General features: G+C 40.4%; 1 protein-coding gene across 19 annotated transcripts in view; it reads left to right on the top strand.

Moving 5' to 3' along the window:
* Positions 1-14,956, top strand: part of LOC116064801 (RNA-binding protein Musashi homolog 2) — a 249,196-nt gene that overhangs the window by 169,432 nt on the left and 64,808 nt on the right. For all 19 annotated transcript variants that reach the window (XR_004108610.2, XR_004108609.2, XR_004899210.1 and 16 more), the window contains exon 8: positions 9,359-9,441. Coding sequence is in view for 16 of the 19 variants with exons in the window: in XM_031320064.2 (XP_031175924.1) it covers positions 9,359-9,441 (83 nt within the window). In the remaining 3 variants the exon portion in view is untranslated. The remainder of the gene's footprint in view (positions 1-9,358; positions 9,442-14,956) is intronic.

Genomic DNA, 14,956 nt, shown 5'->3' on the forward strand with positions numbered 1-14,956 from the left:
TGGAGACGGAGTGTCTTTTAAAGTAGGACAGGAGAAATTGATGGCCAACTCTGAAAGCTGACCTACATAGAGGCACAAACTAGTTCCCTCAGCACACACGCTGAGCCCAGTTGCTCTACAGAAAATGCAGAGGAAGCAGGCACATTGAATGTTAAACATTTAATAAAAGTATACAGTAGATCCATCCATAAAACTTTGCAAGTCTCGCATCCTGGTCTTAAGTAGGTGGGTGAAAATATTGCCACTACATTTTAAGAGTGGTAATGTACTGTATGTTGCATTGTACCCTGGTATATTTTTTTTGTTTACAGTATGTTTTTCAGTTTCTATTTTCAATCTTGAGTTTGCAGAAATCAAGATGAATTCAGAAATGTAATTGATTCACCAGCATTTCAGAAAAGATGTCCAAACAAGTGGCTCTGAACTGATAAGTGCAAACTCACTGGTGCGCCATAAAATGATGAAGGCCAAGCGTAAAGAAAACAGCACACTGAAATCAAATTACATCAACTTACAATCACACTGTTTCTGTCTAATGGTTCTCTGGCCTGGTGCTTTATTTCATGCTGATATTAAAAACTCCTTTGTGACATTTTTCAGTAATCAGTAATGAGATGTCCTCTTAAAATGTTGTCCCAGCTAATAAGTTCCAGCTTTTAAAAGCCTCAAAGCTGCTGCTAAACAAACTAAAATGCCACTTGGTAATTGTGGCCCAATTTTATGCTATTTCTTCTGCCACCTGATGCTTGCGCATACAGCCACCTATACATAATCAGCACCTTTCTGTTTTGGTCAAATTGAAGGTTGACATACTGCACACTGTGCAGACCAAGTCCAAAAAAAGATTACCGTTGGTGAAGTCCCAGCGTGGCGTTTGCATTTGTACACCTACACAAAGTGTTTTATTGAAATACAGCGACATCTGTTGAGCACTCTATTACCACTCCATTACAATGTTGAGGCACAGCTAGCCAAAGCTGTTGGCTCATTTGATTAATATTAAGGCTAACAGAGCTTTAGCAGATGAGTCACTTGTGACACTTGTTATATAGTACATAAAATGGCAGTGTTCTTTAAAGGGGTGGTTCAGAATTTTGGACAAAGGACCTCATTTCCAAGTTAGCCAGTGTGTTATTTATCAGTGGAGACAGTTTTCAACACTTTTCATCCAGTCCTTCCAGTTGCAGAGTTCGCTGGTGCTAGGCTAGCTCAAGTCAACAGTATCTGCTAGCCTGACATTAAAAGCAGTCTTACACACTCCACAGTACACCCGAGGCAAATAAATTATAACGCCAGACTATCGATGTAAATGTCTGTTGATAGAATAATGTTAGAATTAAAACTACCCTTGCATCGCATTGCAATAGTTATACTTTGTTCCCTGTAGTTGGTAGCATAGGCTACAGCAGCGGCGGAGTGATGTTACCTAGGCTACCGAGAAAGCCGGTTTACATGACAATCACGCAAGTTTATTTACCTGCCGCTGTGAGCTCCAACTAATTCCACTCTGCCAGGCTATAACTCACATAACGTTACCGGTACATGAAAGCACACAGGCTAGCAATTTGCATGTAAACTGTCTGAGCTTACATGACGTTTCTGTCAGCAATTACCTAAAGTTAGCGGTTAGCCCAGCCAGGTATCTACCAAGAGTGTAGCTATACCGTTAGCTAACGTTGTCACTCTCCACAATGCATTGAACTGTAACGTTATCTCCACTAACGTTGTCAGTCTCAATCTATCAGTAGCAGGTAGGCTAACGTTATGAAAGGGGCTAGCTTTATTAGCTGGAGTAGCCTACCGAAAGTTATTACCTGTTCATCAGTAGCAGTTGGTGCGTCTAGAAAGACGGATGGAACCGCATTCGTTGTCAGTGACTTGTGGTCCTTTAGATTGCGGGGTTTTTCAAAGTCGTCTGGTCTAAAATGATCACTACACATTTGCCACTTGAGTAGAGTCTCCGCCGATGTCTCGATGTCCAAGCCAGCAGCTACTAGGTTTCCCGACTGGAGTGCGCTTCTCTGTTTACTTTTTGGCGCAGTACTACTAACCGGACTACTAAAGTAAAATTCCGCCGCTGCTGAGAAACTAGTCCCTCAAAATGTAATGCGATCATTGAGATGCAAGGGTAGTTTTAATTCTAACATTATTCTATCAACAGACATTTACATCGATAGTCTGGCGTTATAATTTATTTGCCTCGGGTGTACTGTGGAGTGTGTAAGACTGCTTTTAATGGCAGGCTAGCAGATACTGTTGACTTGAGCTAGCCTAGCACCAGCGAACTCTGCAACTGGAAGGACTGGATGAAAAGTGTTGAAAACTGTCTCCACTGATAAATAACACACTGGCTAACTTGGAAATGAGGTCCTATGTCCAAAATTCTGAACCACCCCTTTAAAATTATTTAATGTGGCTTAGGATTCTTACTGACCTGGAGAATTATATCATACATTCAAATGCTTTTTGTAGTTCTGGGCCTCTTCTTAAAAAACACGTTTTCAGTGATCCATAGAGTTTGTTTGTATGTATTTATTTTGTGGATTCATTTTGCTACCAAACCATGATACTCTAGTCTTTCCCTGGTTCTAATTTAGCCATAGAATGCATAGTATCTGTTTAGCAGTTGTAACGCCTTTGTGCTTATTAACCATGGTGTTCATCATTGTCAGGTACAACTTCAATCTATGTAACATGACCAAGTCCACATAAATATCAAAGACCAAATTGATAAATGTGATGGGTATTGTTTTGAATGTATTGACGCTTTTGATTTTGGTTCTGATTAGCATAATATTTGAGCAAGGAAATAAACAAAAATATGTATGTTGTATTTCCTGCCAGCAGTCATTGAAAAGATAGTTATGTTTCCCTACCACAAATTGCCATCTGCCCATGGCTTACCTGCTCACCTCTCCTCTCTCTCTCTGCTTTGCACATTAAAGTGGTGGTCTGCCCTATACACATGCGTTACCATATGCATGGAAAAGCATGTTTCATATTTAAGCTCTGATTATAAATTTGAACCAGGAAAGCCAAGCATATCCCTGAGCACAATTCGTTACAAGGAGGAGAAATGCATCAAGAAAGAAAAAAGAATGTATTTATGCTTGATCTTGCAACTGAAGCAATAACATCCGGAGACTTATCTTCGGAATGTTGTCTTGTTTGTAACAGTGCTCATGGCTCACTGTACTGTACACTTCAGTGATTCATTTTACATCGTCCATCTTCACTTTTCCCCACGAACTTTCATGCATCAAAGCAGTCACATTTTTTTGTCTTTATATCCCTCTCTGTGTGTTTGTCTCATATTAACCAATAACAAAGAAAACCTGCATCTTTGTCTGTTCAATGTAAAACGTTATAAGTTACCAGAGGGAAGATGCTTTTACAGTAGGTGTAAGAGCTGATCTTTGAATATGCACTGGTCAATACTGTATGTACCTCTGCAGTAATATGATATAAATATGACCATATGAATTGTATATTTATTGAGTACATGTGGAATACAGAAAATCATACTAAGACTCAGCTTATTGAGTTGTAGTAGACTGTTTAAAACTGTCACAAACCGGCTCAAAGCATGTGACAAAAAGGGGAGTCCAGACAGGTTAAAGTGCCAATAAAAGGTTTATTGATGAATAAACATATTAACTATTTACGAAAAGATGAGGTGTGGTGAGTAAATAGGATCAGGGATGTGTGGAGTGTATGGATGAGTGAGGAATGTATGGATGCATGGTAACTGCAACAAAAGTGTCAAAACGAACCCAAAACCAGGAGATGTGGATCCTAGGAGAGAGAGTCAAACACTATGAGACATGGCATGTAGCTATAGCCTTGGGTGAGCCCTAAATTGAGGCCTACCCAGGTGTCAGCCCATTGGCCAATTAACCCTCCCAAACTGCCAGCTCCTGCAGGAAAGCCAGTGAAGCCAACAGCAGGCAGAAGTGGGAAGGGTCGTAACAAAACATTGTAAGGACATTAGACGATCTGCCTACAGTACATGTACCAAACCAACCTACAGTAAACACCTGTTTTATAATAAATGCAATGAGGATGACAACACCACTTGTCTCAGGACTACAGACCTCAGCTGACAGCTCTGTATTTCTGTTGAGGCAGGAGACTCCTTCCTTTGTTGCCTTCCATCTTTCTTATTTTATTTTCATTTTCTGTCCCTCAGTGTGTTGATTATTACACACATTTTCATAAATTTAATTTGAGTCAAATTGAATAGTTTTTCAAACATTGTTTTGCTTTTACCAGTCAACTTTATGAATACTTACTACTATTAGTATATAAATACTGATACTTTAGGTGAGTGTTTACATGAAGTTTGTTTTACAAATAATAATGTGCCAGATCATTTTCAGTATTTTCAAGCACAGTTTTTTAATGAAGCAAGTGTTTTCACAAATTTGTTCAGTCTCTATTCTCTTTCCTCTGCTATATGTGCCCTGTGCTGTTAGAGAGTTCATGCTGTTAACTGTATTAAACAGGGGATTAACGCCCGGGGCTTTGGGTCTCAAGTAATAGGAGACGGAAATACTGATCAAAGGCCTTTAACTGTGCCGTGGGTGTTCGGACTGCCTCTGTCTGCTTCTCTGCATTTCAAGAAGATGGGGCTTGGAGGCTGGGGCACACAGGCAGACAGGCAGTGCAGGAGCTTTCTCTAGACTTACTCCTGATTGGACAGATGAAGGTTGGACTATGCATAATTACGGGCAGGATAACCAGTTCAGTAGGGGATGCATAGGAAGAGGAGGAGGAGTTGTTGCTGCAGGTTGGTTGCACCAATGACCTAGCAGGCAAGCGTACATGTACAGTAGGTGTGTGTGTGTGTGTGTGTGTGTGTGTGTGTGTGTGTGTGTGTGTGTGTGTGTGTGTGTGTGTGTGTGTGTGTGTGTGTGTGTGTGTGTGTGTGTGTGTGTAATCCCCATCGGGGGGAGGCTCCATTCCCTTCCTGCTGTGTCCCAGAGGACCTGTCTAACACTTCTCCAGGTTGCCCCACTTCCTTACTCTGTGTTGACAGGGCTGGTTGCCAGAACCGCTCAGCAGCAGGCTCCTCTCATTAGATGCACTTTTAATCAGGAGCAATATACAGCCCCCTATTAACAAAAGCATTAGATATACATGTTTATGGGTTGTGGATTTTGAAGAGGATGCATTACAGTTATTGATATATGAGGCATTTTGTGTCAGAACTTGTGATCATTTTCTGAATTGATGGGGGTGTTAAATCTCCATGTGTGTTTGCTTGAATGCACATTATGCTTAATATGTAACATGTACCTAAATAGTGAGGTCCAACCAGGTTCTGCAAGGAAAAACTCTATACACATCCCTTTCCTAAAAAAAAACCTTTAAATTCAGTTCATGCTTAACATTGACCTAGAAAGGTGTGGATAATGAGCTTCAGGTCTGTGCTTAGTATATTACTGATAATACATGTGTGCTTTATATTCACTCTCATGTACTTATTGCAGTATATTTAGCTGCAGTTATTAGGTAGTTGGGGGATGCCTGCTACCTGCAGCAGTTGTAAATTTATATCAGCCTTAACTATGCCTCTTTTACATGCTCTTACAAGATCGTTACAACAATAATTAAAACTACTACTGATAATAATACTCCTACAACCACTAGCTCATATTTTATGAAACATAAACACCTCTGGAAGAACGGCTAGTTATGAACATGAAACCCAGCGAAAGTGTTGTCATATTTTTGAAAAATATCTGTGCTGTGCAGATGGAAGTCATGTCAGGCATCAAAAGAAAATGTAAGAGTAGCATTTAAACACACTTTACGTTGGTGATTAACACATTTGAGAATCCTGCTACGCCACTTTTCAAGTCAAAGTCAACTTTGCTGCATCAATTTGCAAGTTCCTCCATTATCTGCTGCTGGCAGAATCAGCTTTTTCCAGGTTGGGAGGGGCCGGAGCATGCAAAGGGGGGGAATGAAAAGCATTTAAAGTAACAGAAGCAGAGAAACCTGGAATGAGTGTGAAATAAAGACAGAGTACGATGAAGGTGTTAAAAGGCCGTGAAAGTAGGCTCCCTGCCGATTCTGTGGAGCGATGAGATGAGGCCAAGCCCAGCTCTGGCTAATAAGTGTGAGCAAAGTGCAGCCTCAGCCAGTAGCCACACAACAGCTATTATCCGCCTTTCTACCAAAAATCCATGTGTTTCCATTTACAGGGTATTGTTTAAGCTGTGTGTGGGAAGGTTGTTCAGTGTGAGCGTGTTGACACCTCTCTCCTTGTGTCTGTCAGTGCTGCTGACAGTCTTTAATAGTCTCGTTGAGGTCAGCCTCCTGCCATGTGTGGATAGTTGGAAGTGAAGGGCCGGAATACATGAGGACAATCTCGCTCTGCTGACACCCTGCAGAAAGGAGGATGGGGGAGAGGAATGTTTCTGTTGCTGCTATTTTGTGGCCTGTAATTGTCTGTAAGGTCTGTAAAATAGGATAGTAGAGCAAAGGACTGCACTGTAATGGCAGGGCCAGAAGTTCAGACAGTCCACAGGGGACTAAGAAGGCGTGTGCTGAGCCAATGAGAGAGAAAAATAGGGATGTTTGTTGTGTGTTTTTGTCTACAGAATACATTCCAATAGTTGTCTACACCACAGCAAAATGTCTTTTTGTTCATTCAAACAGATCCAGTCATGGGTGTAAGGGCCCTGCTGGTGGTAGCTGTGGTGGTATGGCTAAGACCTGACCTCAGTGGATATAATGGTGCTGTGGAAAATGTCCTGTCAGTTGATGGAGGAGCTGCCTATAGCAGCAGGAAGGAGTGTGGCGACAGGGGCCATGTGTGTTAACCTCTTTCCTTGTCACTTTTTCTGTCTCCCCCCCCCCCGCCCTCCTCCTTTCATCTCCACCTTCTTTTTTTCTTTCCCTTTCCACCCTCCATCCCCCCAGACTCCACTCTCTCTACCTACCCTCTTCTGTGACAAATTACTCCTGGCGGTTGATTTGTTGGTTGTCAAAAGTGCTCCTTGTGTTGGCATGAAGGTGGGGTGAGCAGGAGAAGAGGGTGCAGCTCCCCCCCATGCCTGTTGTCATCACCGGCCCCTTGTCCCCCCCCCACCTCACAAATGTGTGGCCACAGCTCAGTGTTGAGATGTCTCAGTAGAAATTGATATTCTGTCTCATAAGATCTCATTAGATTACATGTTGCCCATGTTTAATCAGCTCACACATTAGGTTTCCAACCCTTCTTTTGACAAGGCTGCTTTGATATGTTCTCGCTTGCTTTAGTAGCAGGAGATGGGCTTGAGGAGAATCTTTTGTTATTTATGGAGGAGGAGCTGGAGGAGGAGCAGAGAAGAAAAATGCCTGTGAGAGATGAAGACTTAATGACAAAACGATGGATGCCAGTGTTTGTGATAGGCTGGCTAGTAAGCAGCAGCTCCTAACAAAGAAATCTGTATTTTTCTGGATGATCTCATGAATTTGTAGAATAAGCAGTTTAGGAGACAAATATATCATAGTACACTTCATTTTGACATTTCTGCTTGGGTGTGAATATGAAGACTCTTAAGGTACTAAATATTTATCAAACAACATTCATACAGTAGTAGTGGATGATATGGATAATATATATGGTAGGGTATATGTGATATATCTAACTTTTTATATTGTGATATCAGTATGATATGATCAGTATGGTGGGATTGGGAATTGGCTTATCCTGTGAATGAAATACCTGACAAATAAAGTATTTAACCACATTGATTCAAAAATCCTGGGAATCTAATACTGCCATAAAGCAGTCCTGCTCATTGATTTGCAACATAGCCAGAAATATTAAAGGAATAACCGTATCAACCAGAGCTGCTACTATTAGTCAATAAATCGATTAGTTGATCGATAAAAAATTAATAGGAAATAGTTTTGAAAGATGAGTGACCGTTTAAGTAATTTTTAGAAGCAAAAACACCAAGCATTCTTTGGTTTCAGCTTGTTTCATATTTTCTGCTTTCCTCTGTTTTACATTTTTGTGAACTGAATGTCTTTGGTTTTTGGGCTGTCGGTTGGTCAAACAAAACATCCCCTTGGACTGTTGGAAACTGTGATCGGCATGTTTCACTATATTCTGACATTTTATACACCAAGCGATTGATCGACTGCGAAAATAATCAGTGATGAAAATGATCGTTAGTTGAAGCCCTTGGTATGGCTGACAAATATCTTTTGTTTGTTTACCCTAGTACACAGTATGTGATGGTATGTGAATATGTGCACATGTGCAGGCCCTGAAAAGCTCTCCCTCCAATTTTGGACCTTGATATTTGTCCTGTGAAGTGGATGATGATTGTGAGCTTAATCCTAAACAAACCGATTTGTCTTAACTTGTATGAATAGGACAATATGCACCATTGTTCAGCTCAGTCAGCAAGTAATATTGGAACTGTTGTCTCCCATTGGTGTATCAGTACCTTTTCACATTCAGTAGGTGACTATTTTTACTGTATAGTCTGACATTCTATGACAATAAATGGATGGTGCTGTCTGTGGAGTGTGTGTTAGTCAGATGGGATGTCTTCTGCACTGACGGCGGTTCAAGCTCAGTCTGAGGTGATTTTATTTCATCGCGGGGTGTTTGCCATTTTGAAAAGAATCTCATCTCCTTTCAGTCCCACTTGCTGCTTTATTCACTAACTGTTTGTCTTTTGTGCAGTTTCCTCTTTTGCAAAAGTAATAGAGTATCAGTTTTCCTTTCAACCCCTGCTATACAGAAGTAAGATTGCTTTGTGCATCACCATCAAAACACAGAGAAGAGTATTGCAATCCACTTGTGTTCAAAAGTCTGAAACCATCTTGTCTTTCTGCCTTTGTGTTGAAAGAGGGGTTAAGCTTTTATCCTATAAATATGGCATGAAAATCCCACTGTCAACGACGCATTCATTCTAAGGCCTGCATTAACATGAAAACGAGGGCTTGTTATACAGTGAGATTTCAATAAAAAGAACACAAAATGCATTTAATGAAATTCAAATGCTGGGCCCTAGCTCCCTGAATCTCATTAAATGAGCTTTGTGCTGTTTTTCCTTCTTCTCTTTGTAGAAGAGGTCCTTGAGTGCCCTTAATAATGTGGCAGATTTCATCATATTCCTGATTTAAAGAGGACAATGTCTGTCTTGTCTGTCTTGTTCACTTGTTCTTTTCCATGCCCAAGCCAATCTCCATGGATGTACTCGCATAGTTTTTGGATCTGGCTCGTGATAATATTCCATCTTGGTGGTGCACTTTCATTTTAGTTCCTGAAGTTTTGTTAAGGCTCTCCACTAACCCATTCTCTCCCTCTTTCTCTTCCCCCCTCCCTTCTCTGTTTCTCTCTGCATAGGATTTGGCTTCATAACTTTTGAGAGTGAAGACATCGTAGAGAAAGTCTGTGAAATTCATTTTCATGAAATCAATAACAAAATGGTAAGTCCACTCATTTATTTTTTTTTTCAATTCTAGGTGGTTGTTGAAGGATTAATATTTGATTTCTTCTTTTCCTCCTAGTATTAATAGCGGAGGAGGTGGGTGTGTTCATGTTCATATGCACAGGCTAACACACACACACACACACACACGCACACGCACACACACTGTGAGTCTCTGGGTCTCAGGGATGGGAAAGCAGTGGTGTGTACTACCCACAAACCGTGAAATTGTGTGGCTGAGTTCTGCCTGTCAGGCTGAGGGACGGGAGAGTGGAGCCTGTCCCTCTCTCTGAATCCCCTACACACACACACACACACACACACACACACACACACACACACACACACACACACACACACACACACACACACACACACACACAGGTGGATATGTCCAGGGATGCAACAGGGAAGCTACTGGCAGAGGCAGAGTTCATTAGTCAGGGATTAACACCTTCCCAAAGTCCCAGTGATGCTTGTTTTATTTACACCAGTAATATGGTCATCTCTGAGCACCCTACAGAGTTCAGTAGCAGTTGTCTAAGCCATCATGTCTCTTATGATAATTGACAGGAAGCGACTTCAGTGTAGCGAGTGTGACATTAGGTCCTCCTTCACCCAGTTCCACCCTGCAGGCCTCTTGAGAGAACCTGCATCATTTGAGCAGTTCTGTGGCTTGTGATTGACTGGAGGGAATACGTTCTGTCGGGTCCCCTCTCTCTGTGTGTGTCTTCACTCTCTCCCAGCCTCTTTTCCTGAAACTGACTGACTGGCTATCTGACTGACAGGACCAGTGTAGTAGAACCATGTTCACTAGGGACCAACCCAGGTCACATATGACTCCAGTATACATCCCTCTGTGTCTCTGCGCTGCATCACAGTCGATGCTTAGCACTGCAACCACCAAAAAAAAGTGTGACAGAAATAACTGTATGCGCATGGAAGATGTTCTGTCACAATCAAATGTCTCAGATCCTTTTGACATGTTGGCATAGCACTCTGTGAACACACAAATATCACACATCAACATGAAGCACCAATGCACACGCCAGAGCATCTATTTATGCACACAAAGCAAACCAAATGCTGCCAATGCTGTCAATTCTTGATTTCAAAAACTATTTACAACCTATTTCTGCACAATTTGTTATCTTACAAAATAGCTATTAAGACATTTGTTACCAACAAATCTGCTATCAAACCTCTGGATTACATTTGTAAATGCTGTTTTGTGTGTCGCTCGCCAACTTTTACCTTGAAAAATGAGCCTCATTTAAGTCCAAGACACAGCCTATTTGTAAGAAGTTCTAATTAGATAATAATTGGATTGTAAACACTAGTCCTAATTAGGAATGTAATTTTGCTTAACAAATAGTTGGCCAAGTTAATGTTCAATAATGAAGTAATCATTATTAATTCATAAAATGCTTCTTTTTTTCTTTAAAAGATTAACTTTGGCTATTTTCAGAGCACGACATTAATTATAAAAGGTGTTAAATCAGTATTTTTTTAAAAAACACAAGCAATGTATCTGAATTCTAAAGGAAAGACAAAATAATGCAGTTTCTCAAAATTGTTCTGTCAGTAATCAACAAATGGCAAGATAAATAACAAAAGATCAAATAGCTAATCATTTTGGGCCACTCGCAGGCCTCAATAGAGAACATAGATTAGATGACAGTAACTATGCTGGACAGGTCTAGCCCTTAAAAACAAAGGGCAACTCATTCTTGTTGTATTGACGAAAAACATTGTATGTTTTAGCCAATAATGGTAACGGCAAATACCTGTTATACAGTAGAAACTAGGCTTCTCCAATGTCCTGAATTTGCTAAGGTGGAACCTTCGTATGTCACAAATAACTGTTGCACAAACTTTAATAGCTCAGAGAATCTTTGGCATTTTCGTTCCACCACAAATACACCACTTACACTGGAGGTGTCGCGTAGAAAGTGTTTTTAAATAATTTTGTCAGCATTATTGGAGCTTGTATAAAGTAGTGTTGATAAGCATGTAGGAAAATATTAAGCTGCTCCTGTCATGAAAAGCATGTATGCTTCTCCCCAGGGTGTATGTTTTCAAACCTGCAAAATCACCAGCAGCAAAGTTGCTTTTGTCTAACCTACTGTAACATTAATTCCCTTTAAAGTACCTTTTCTAAAACAAGCACTTTGTCTGGCCTTTTTGCCTTAAGGCATTGTTTAAGATAAATAACACTTGCCTTCTATTCATTCTCTTTCTGTGTATGGGTTGAATTTTGCCGCCCATTCATGCATTGCAACTGCAGTTATTATTATAAGAGAGATATTTTATAGAACGAAATGTATAGAAAGAGCGAAGAAATTGTAGGTTATTTATAAATTTTCATCCTCTGCTCTTGTATCTTGCCAATGACATCAAATATGTCTCAGATGCATCATCTAACAGTCAGTGTCTGACCTGCTAATGAGTCGCAGTCATGACAGTTACTATTATTGTTATCAATATTTAGTAAACCCTTTCTACTGAAGTGACTCCTTTTGGCTAGAAGCTTCAAGTCTCTTGCGTTTATGACCACACGCACGACTGTGATACACTGTTGTGCATTGTGACATGTTGTACTTCACAGGGTGCCAGAAAATACATCAACCGCGACATGACTGCAAAAACAGTATTCCTAGCCATGTGTGTAGTTACTCATAAAAGAAAATGACACACATGAAACCATGCGACCCATCTGGGAGTCCCTTAACAGAAAAGATGAGGGTTATTGAGGGGGGACGGTGTTAAAGGACAGAGTGAGGGCCAGTTTTCTGAGCTTTTGTCACCTTTGTTAGGGGTCCCTCTTGGCAACACCTACTGTACATTAAATTTCCTAGGATGCAGGAAATATGTGCGTCTCTCTTCTACAAAGCGCTGACATCTTGGAATGTCAGCAAAGAATCTGGAGTGTGTTAAAAGCATTTTTCAAAGACACTCCTGGTTTTACCGTCGTTGCACAGAGGAGACTACTGGTTATCCGGTGTCTGAAGCACCAGCACACAAAATAAAAAATGTCTCCTGTCTTCATCCTTATGAAGTACCATACAGAAATAGACCTCATCCATCCTCCCTGCGAGTGTTATCTAAGACGGTTCTTGAATAATTGATGCAGACAGAAATTCCACCCCACTTGGGAGGGTTGTGGATGTACAGGGCACCCCACCTTCTTTCCTTGCCCGGTCTCTCAAGGGCTCTGGCACTGTAGTGGGTCAGTGCCCACTCAGATGTGAGTGATTGGACCTTTTACTGACTTGGTCTATCACCCTGTGTTCATGTGCCACCGAGGCCTCACTCTCAGGAGCACACTGTCACTGTGAGTTGGGCCACATATATAGTTAAAAATAGGGTGCTGCTTAGCAAGAAGCTCTCAACCTGCCCCACCAGCTGTACTGACTTCTACAGTACATTGCTCTCACCTCTGTAGACTGTCAAGTCAATTTTATTTATATAGTCCAATATCATAAATCAAAAATTTGCCTCAAGGGTTTTTAAGACTGGTCAAGACTGGCCTGCTTTAGCAAATGCAGTATGCGATAAAAGTATGGATTATGCTGTGTATGGCTCCACAAGATTGTAGAACCATTCTTTAGCTACAGCTGTACCTACCCTTGTATTAAAACCAGTAAATATTTTGGAGTAAAAATCAATAAGTATAAGATGGCTTGACAGTTTTCAAATATTTTCTAACAGTTTATCACACCCTCTGGTTTCCACATATATGAATGTCTATAACAAACTGTGGTAAGATAGCACTTTAATACAGCTACGGAAAGGTTGTGAATTCCATTCCTTAAGACATGAGTCCCTCTATCAGCTCCCACCCTGCCGTTATGCATGCGCAGCTAATTCATAATAATACCTATCAAGTATTGGCTCTGATGAGCGAGCAGTGTGCCATTAAAATGGACTCACATTGTTTTTTTTATTCAAGTGCTTCAAGGTAATGTTCTTTAATGTGTCATTTTTAATATTCAACAGTAGCGAATGATCACAACAGGAGGGAGGAATTTTCTGTTAGTCGTCAATTTCTCACTGTGTCTTCCTGACATGACCAACCAATTATCGCGCTGAGGAGCAGAATAAGCTCTGACTCTCCCAGTAAAATACTAATACAGGGCGCCCGGATAGCTCAGTTGGTAGAGCGGGCGCCCATTAATAGAGGTGAACTCCTTGACGCAGTGGGCCCAGGTTCGACTCCGACCTGTGGCCCTTTGCTGCATGTCATGCCCCCCTCTCTCCCCTTTCATGTCTTCATCTGTCCTGTCGAATAAAGGCCTAAAAATGCCCAAAAATTATCTTTAAAAAATACTAATACAGGTAGGCATTCATTCATCAGCCTTTAATATATAGATACAGATAGACTTGGCACGTTGTATTGATATAAGCAGAATTCTGAAAGAAAAATCCATACATTTTCATTGAGAGAGCAAGATGAAAGCATTATTTTCTTAAGAACTTTTCTGAACTTTATTTAGTGTAACCTCTATATGTAAAAAAAAAAAGAAGGCACAAAACAGGATTCATAATCTTTTTTATTTACCTATAACAGCTAATTCATCTTTCTATGTAGTGCTAAAATTGAATAATAATAATAAGAAGAAGAAGAAAATACATTTTAAAAATCTGTTAGAACTCAACTCATATGTAGGTTGCTTTGCCATATCGTAATGCAAGAAAATGAAATTCCTTTAAAGGACAAATCCAGCGCATTGAGAACTTTGTACACTTACAAAGTTCTCAATGCTTCGGTTTACATGTAGGGACCCTCATTATACTACCGTGGAAGTGTGGTGCTATTTTGAGCCTTGTTAGTGGTATAGAAATAGTGATTTCTTTTTACTTTACCTGTGCCCCGACGACTAGCGTTATAAGGTAATTAGTGGTTTGCGATAAAACTGGTCACATTCAATTAGCATGAAAACATATCCCAGAGAACGGTCGACTCGGTACACATGTTATTAACCCCTAGGTTCATTTTGCACCGGATTTGTCCTTTAATATGTCAAAAATACAGCTGTAAAAGAGCAGATTTGTTGTTTACGAGAGACATTCACTTGTAATATTTTCAGATGATGCACTTAGTTTGACATAATTTGATCAATCTGCGGATATGATAAAGGTTAATGATTTTAGTAGTTTATGGCCTTTAATCTATGTCTATCTAGTGGATTGTGTGTAATCAGCTAACCAAACAATTTACCAACTTACTTGTATTTACACCCGTCTTCTGAGTTTTCTAGTGCCAGCTGTACCGGTTCTGCTTTTGTGTGTCAAACCTCCCAACCAATTTCAATCAGGAGAGACTTTGTTGCAGATATGCAAAGATTTATTGCATATATGCATAATATGAAATGTACAGTCTTTGGAGATTAGACTCCATCATTCTGAAATTATATTTTTTTAAAGGGGTAGAAAAACAAAAGATAATCCCCCGATGGAGTCTAGACACTGATGCTGGTGTGAGGAGCCCGAAGACCAAACCGAGGACCCGA

Source organism: Sander lucioperca, chromosome 13 (genome assembly GCF_008315115.2).
Source record: "Sander lucioperca isolate FBNREF2018 chromosome 13, SLUC_FBN_1.2, whole genome shotgun sequence".
Classification (NCBI taxonomy): domain Eukaryota; kingdom Metazoa; phylum Chordata; class Actinopteri; order Perciformes; family Percidae; genus Sander; species Sander lucioperca.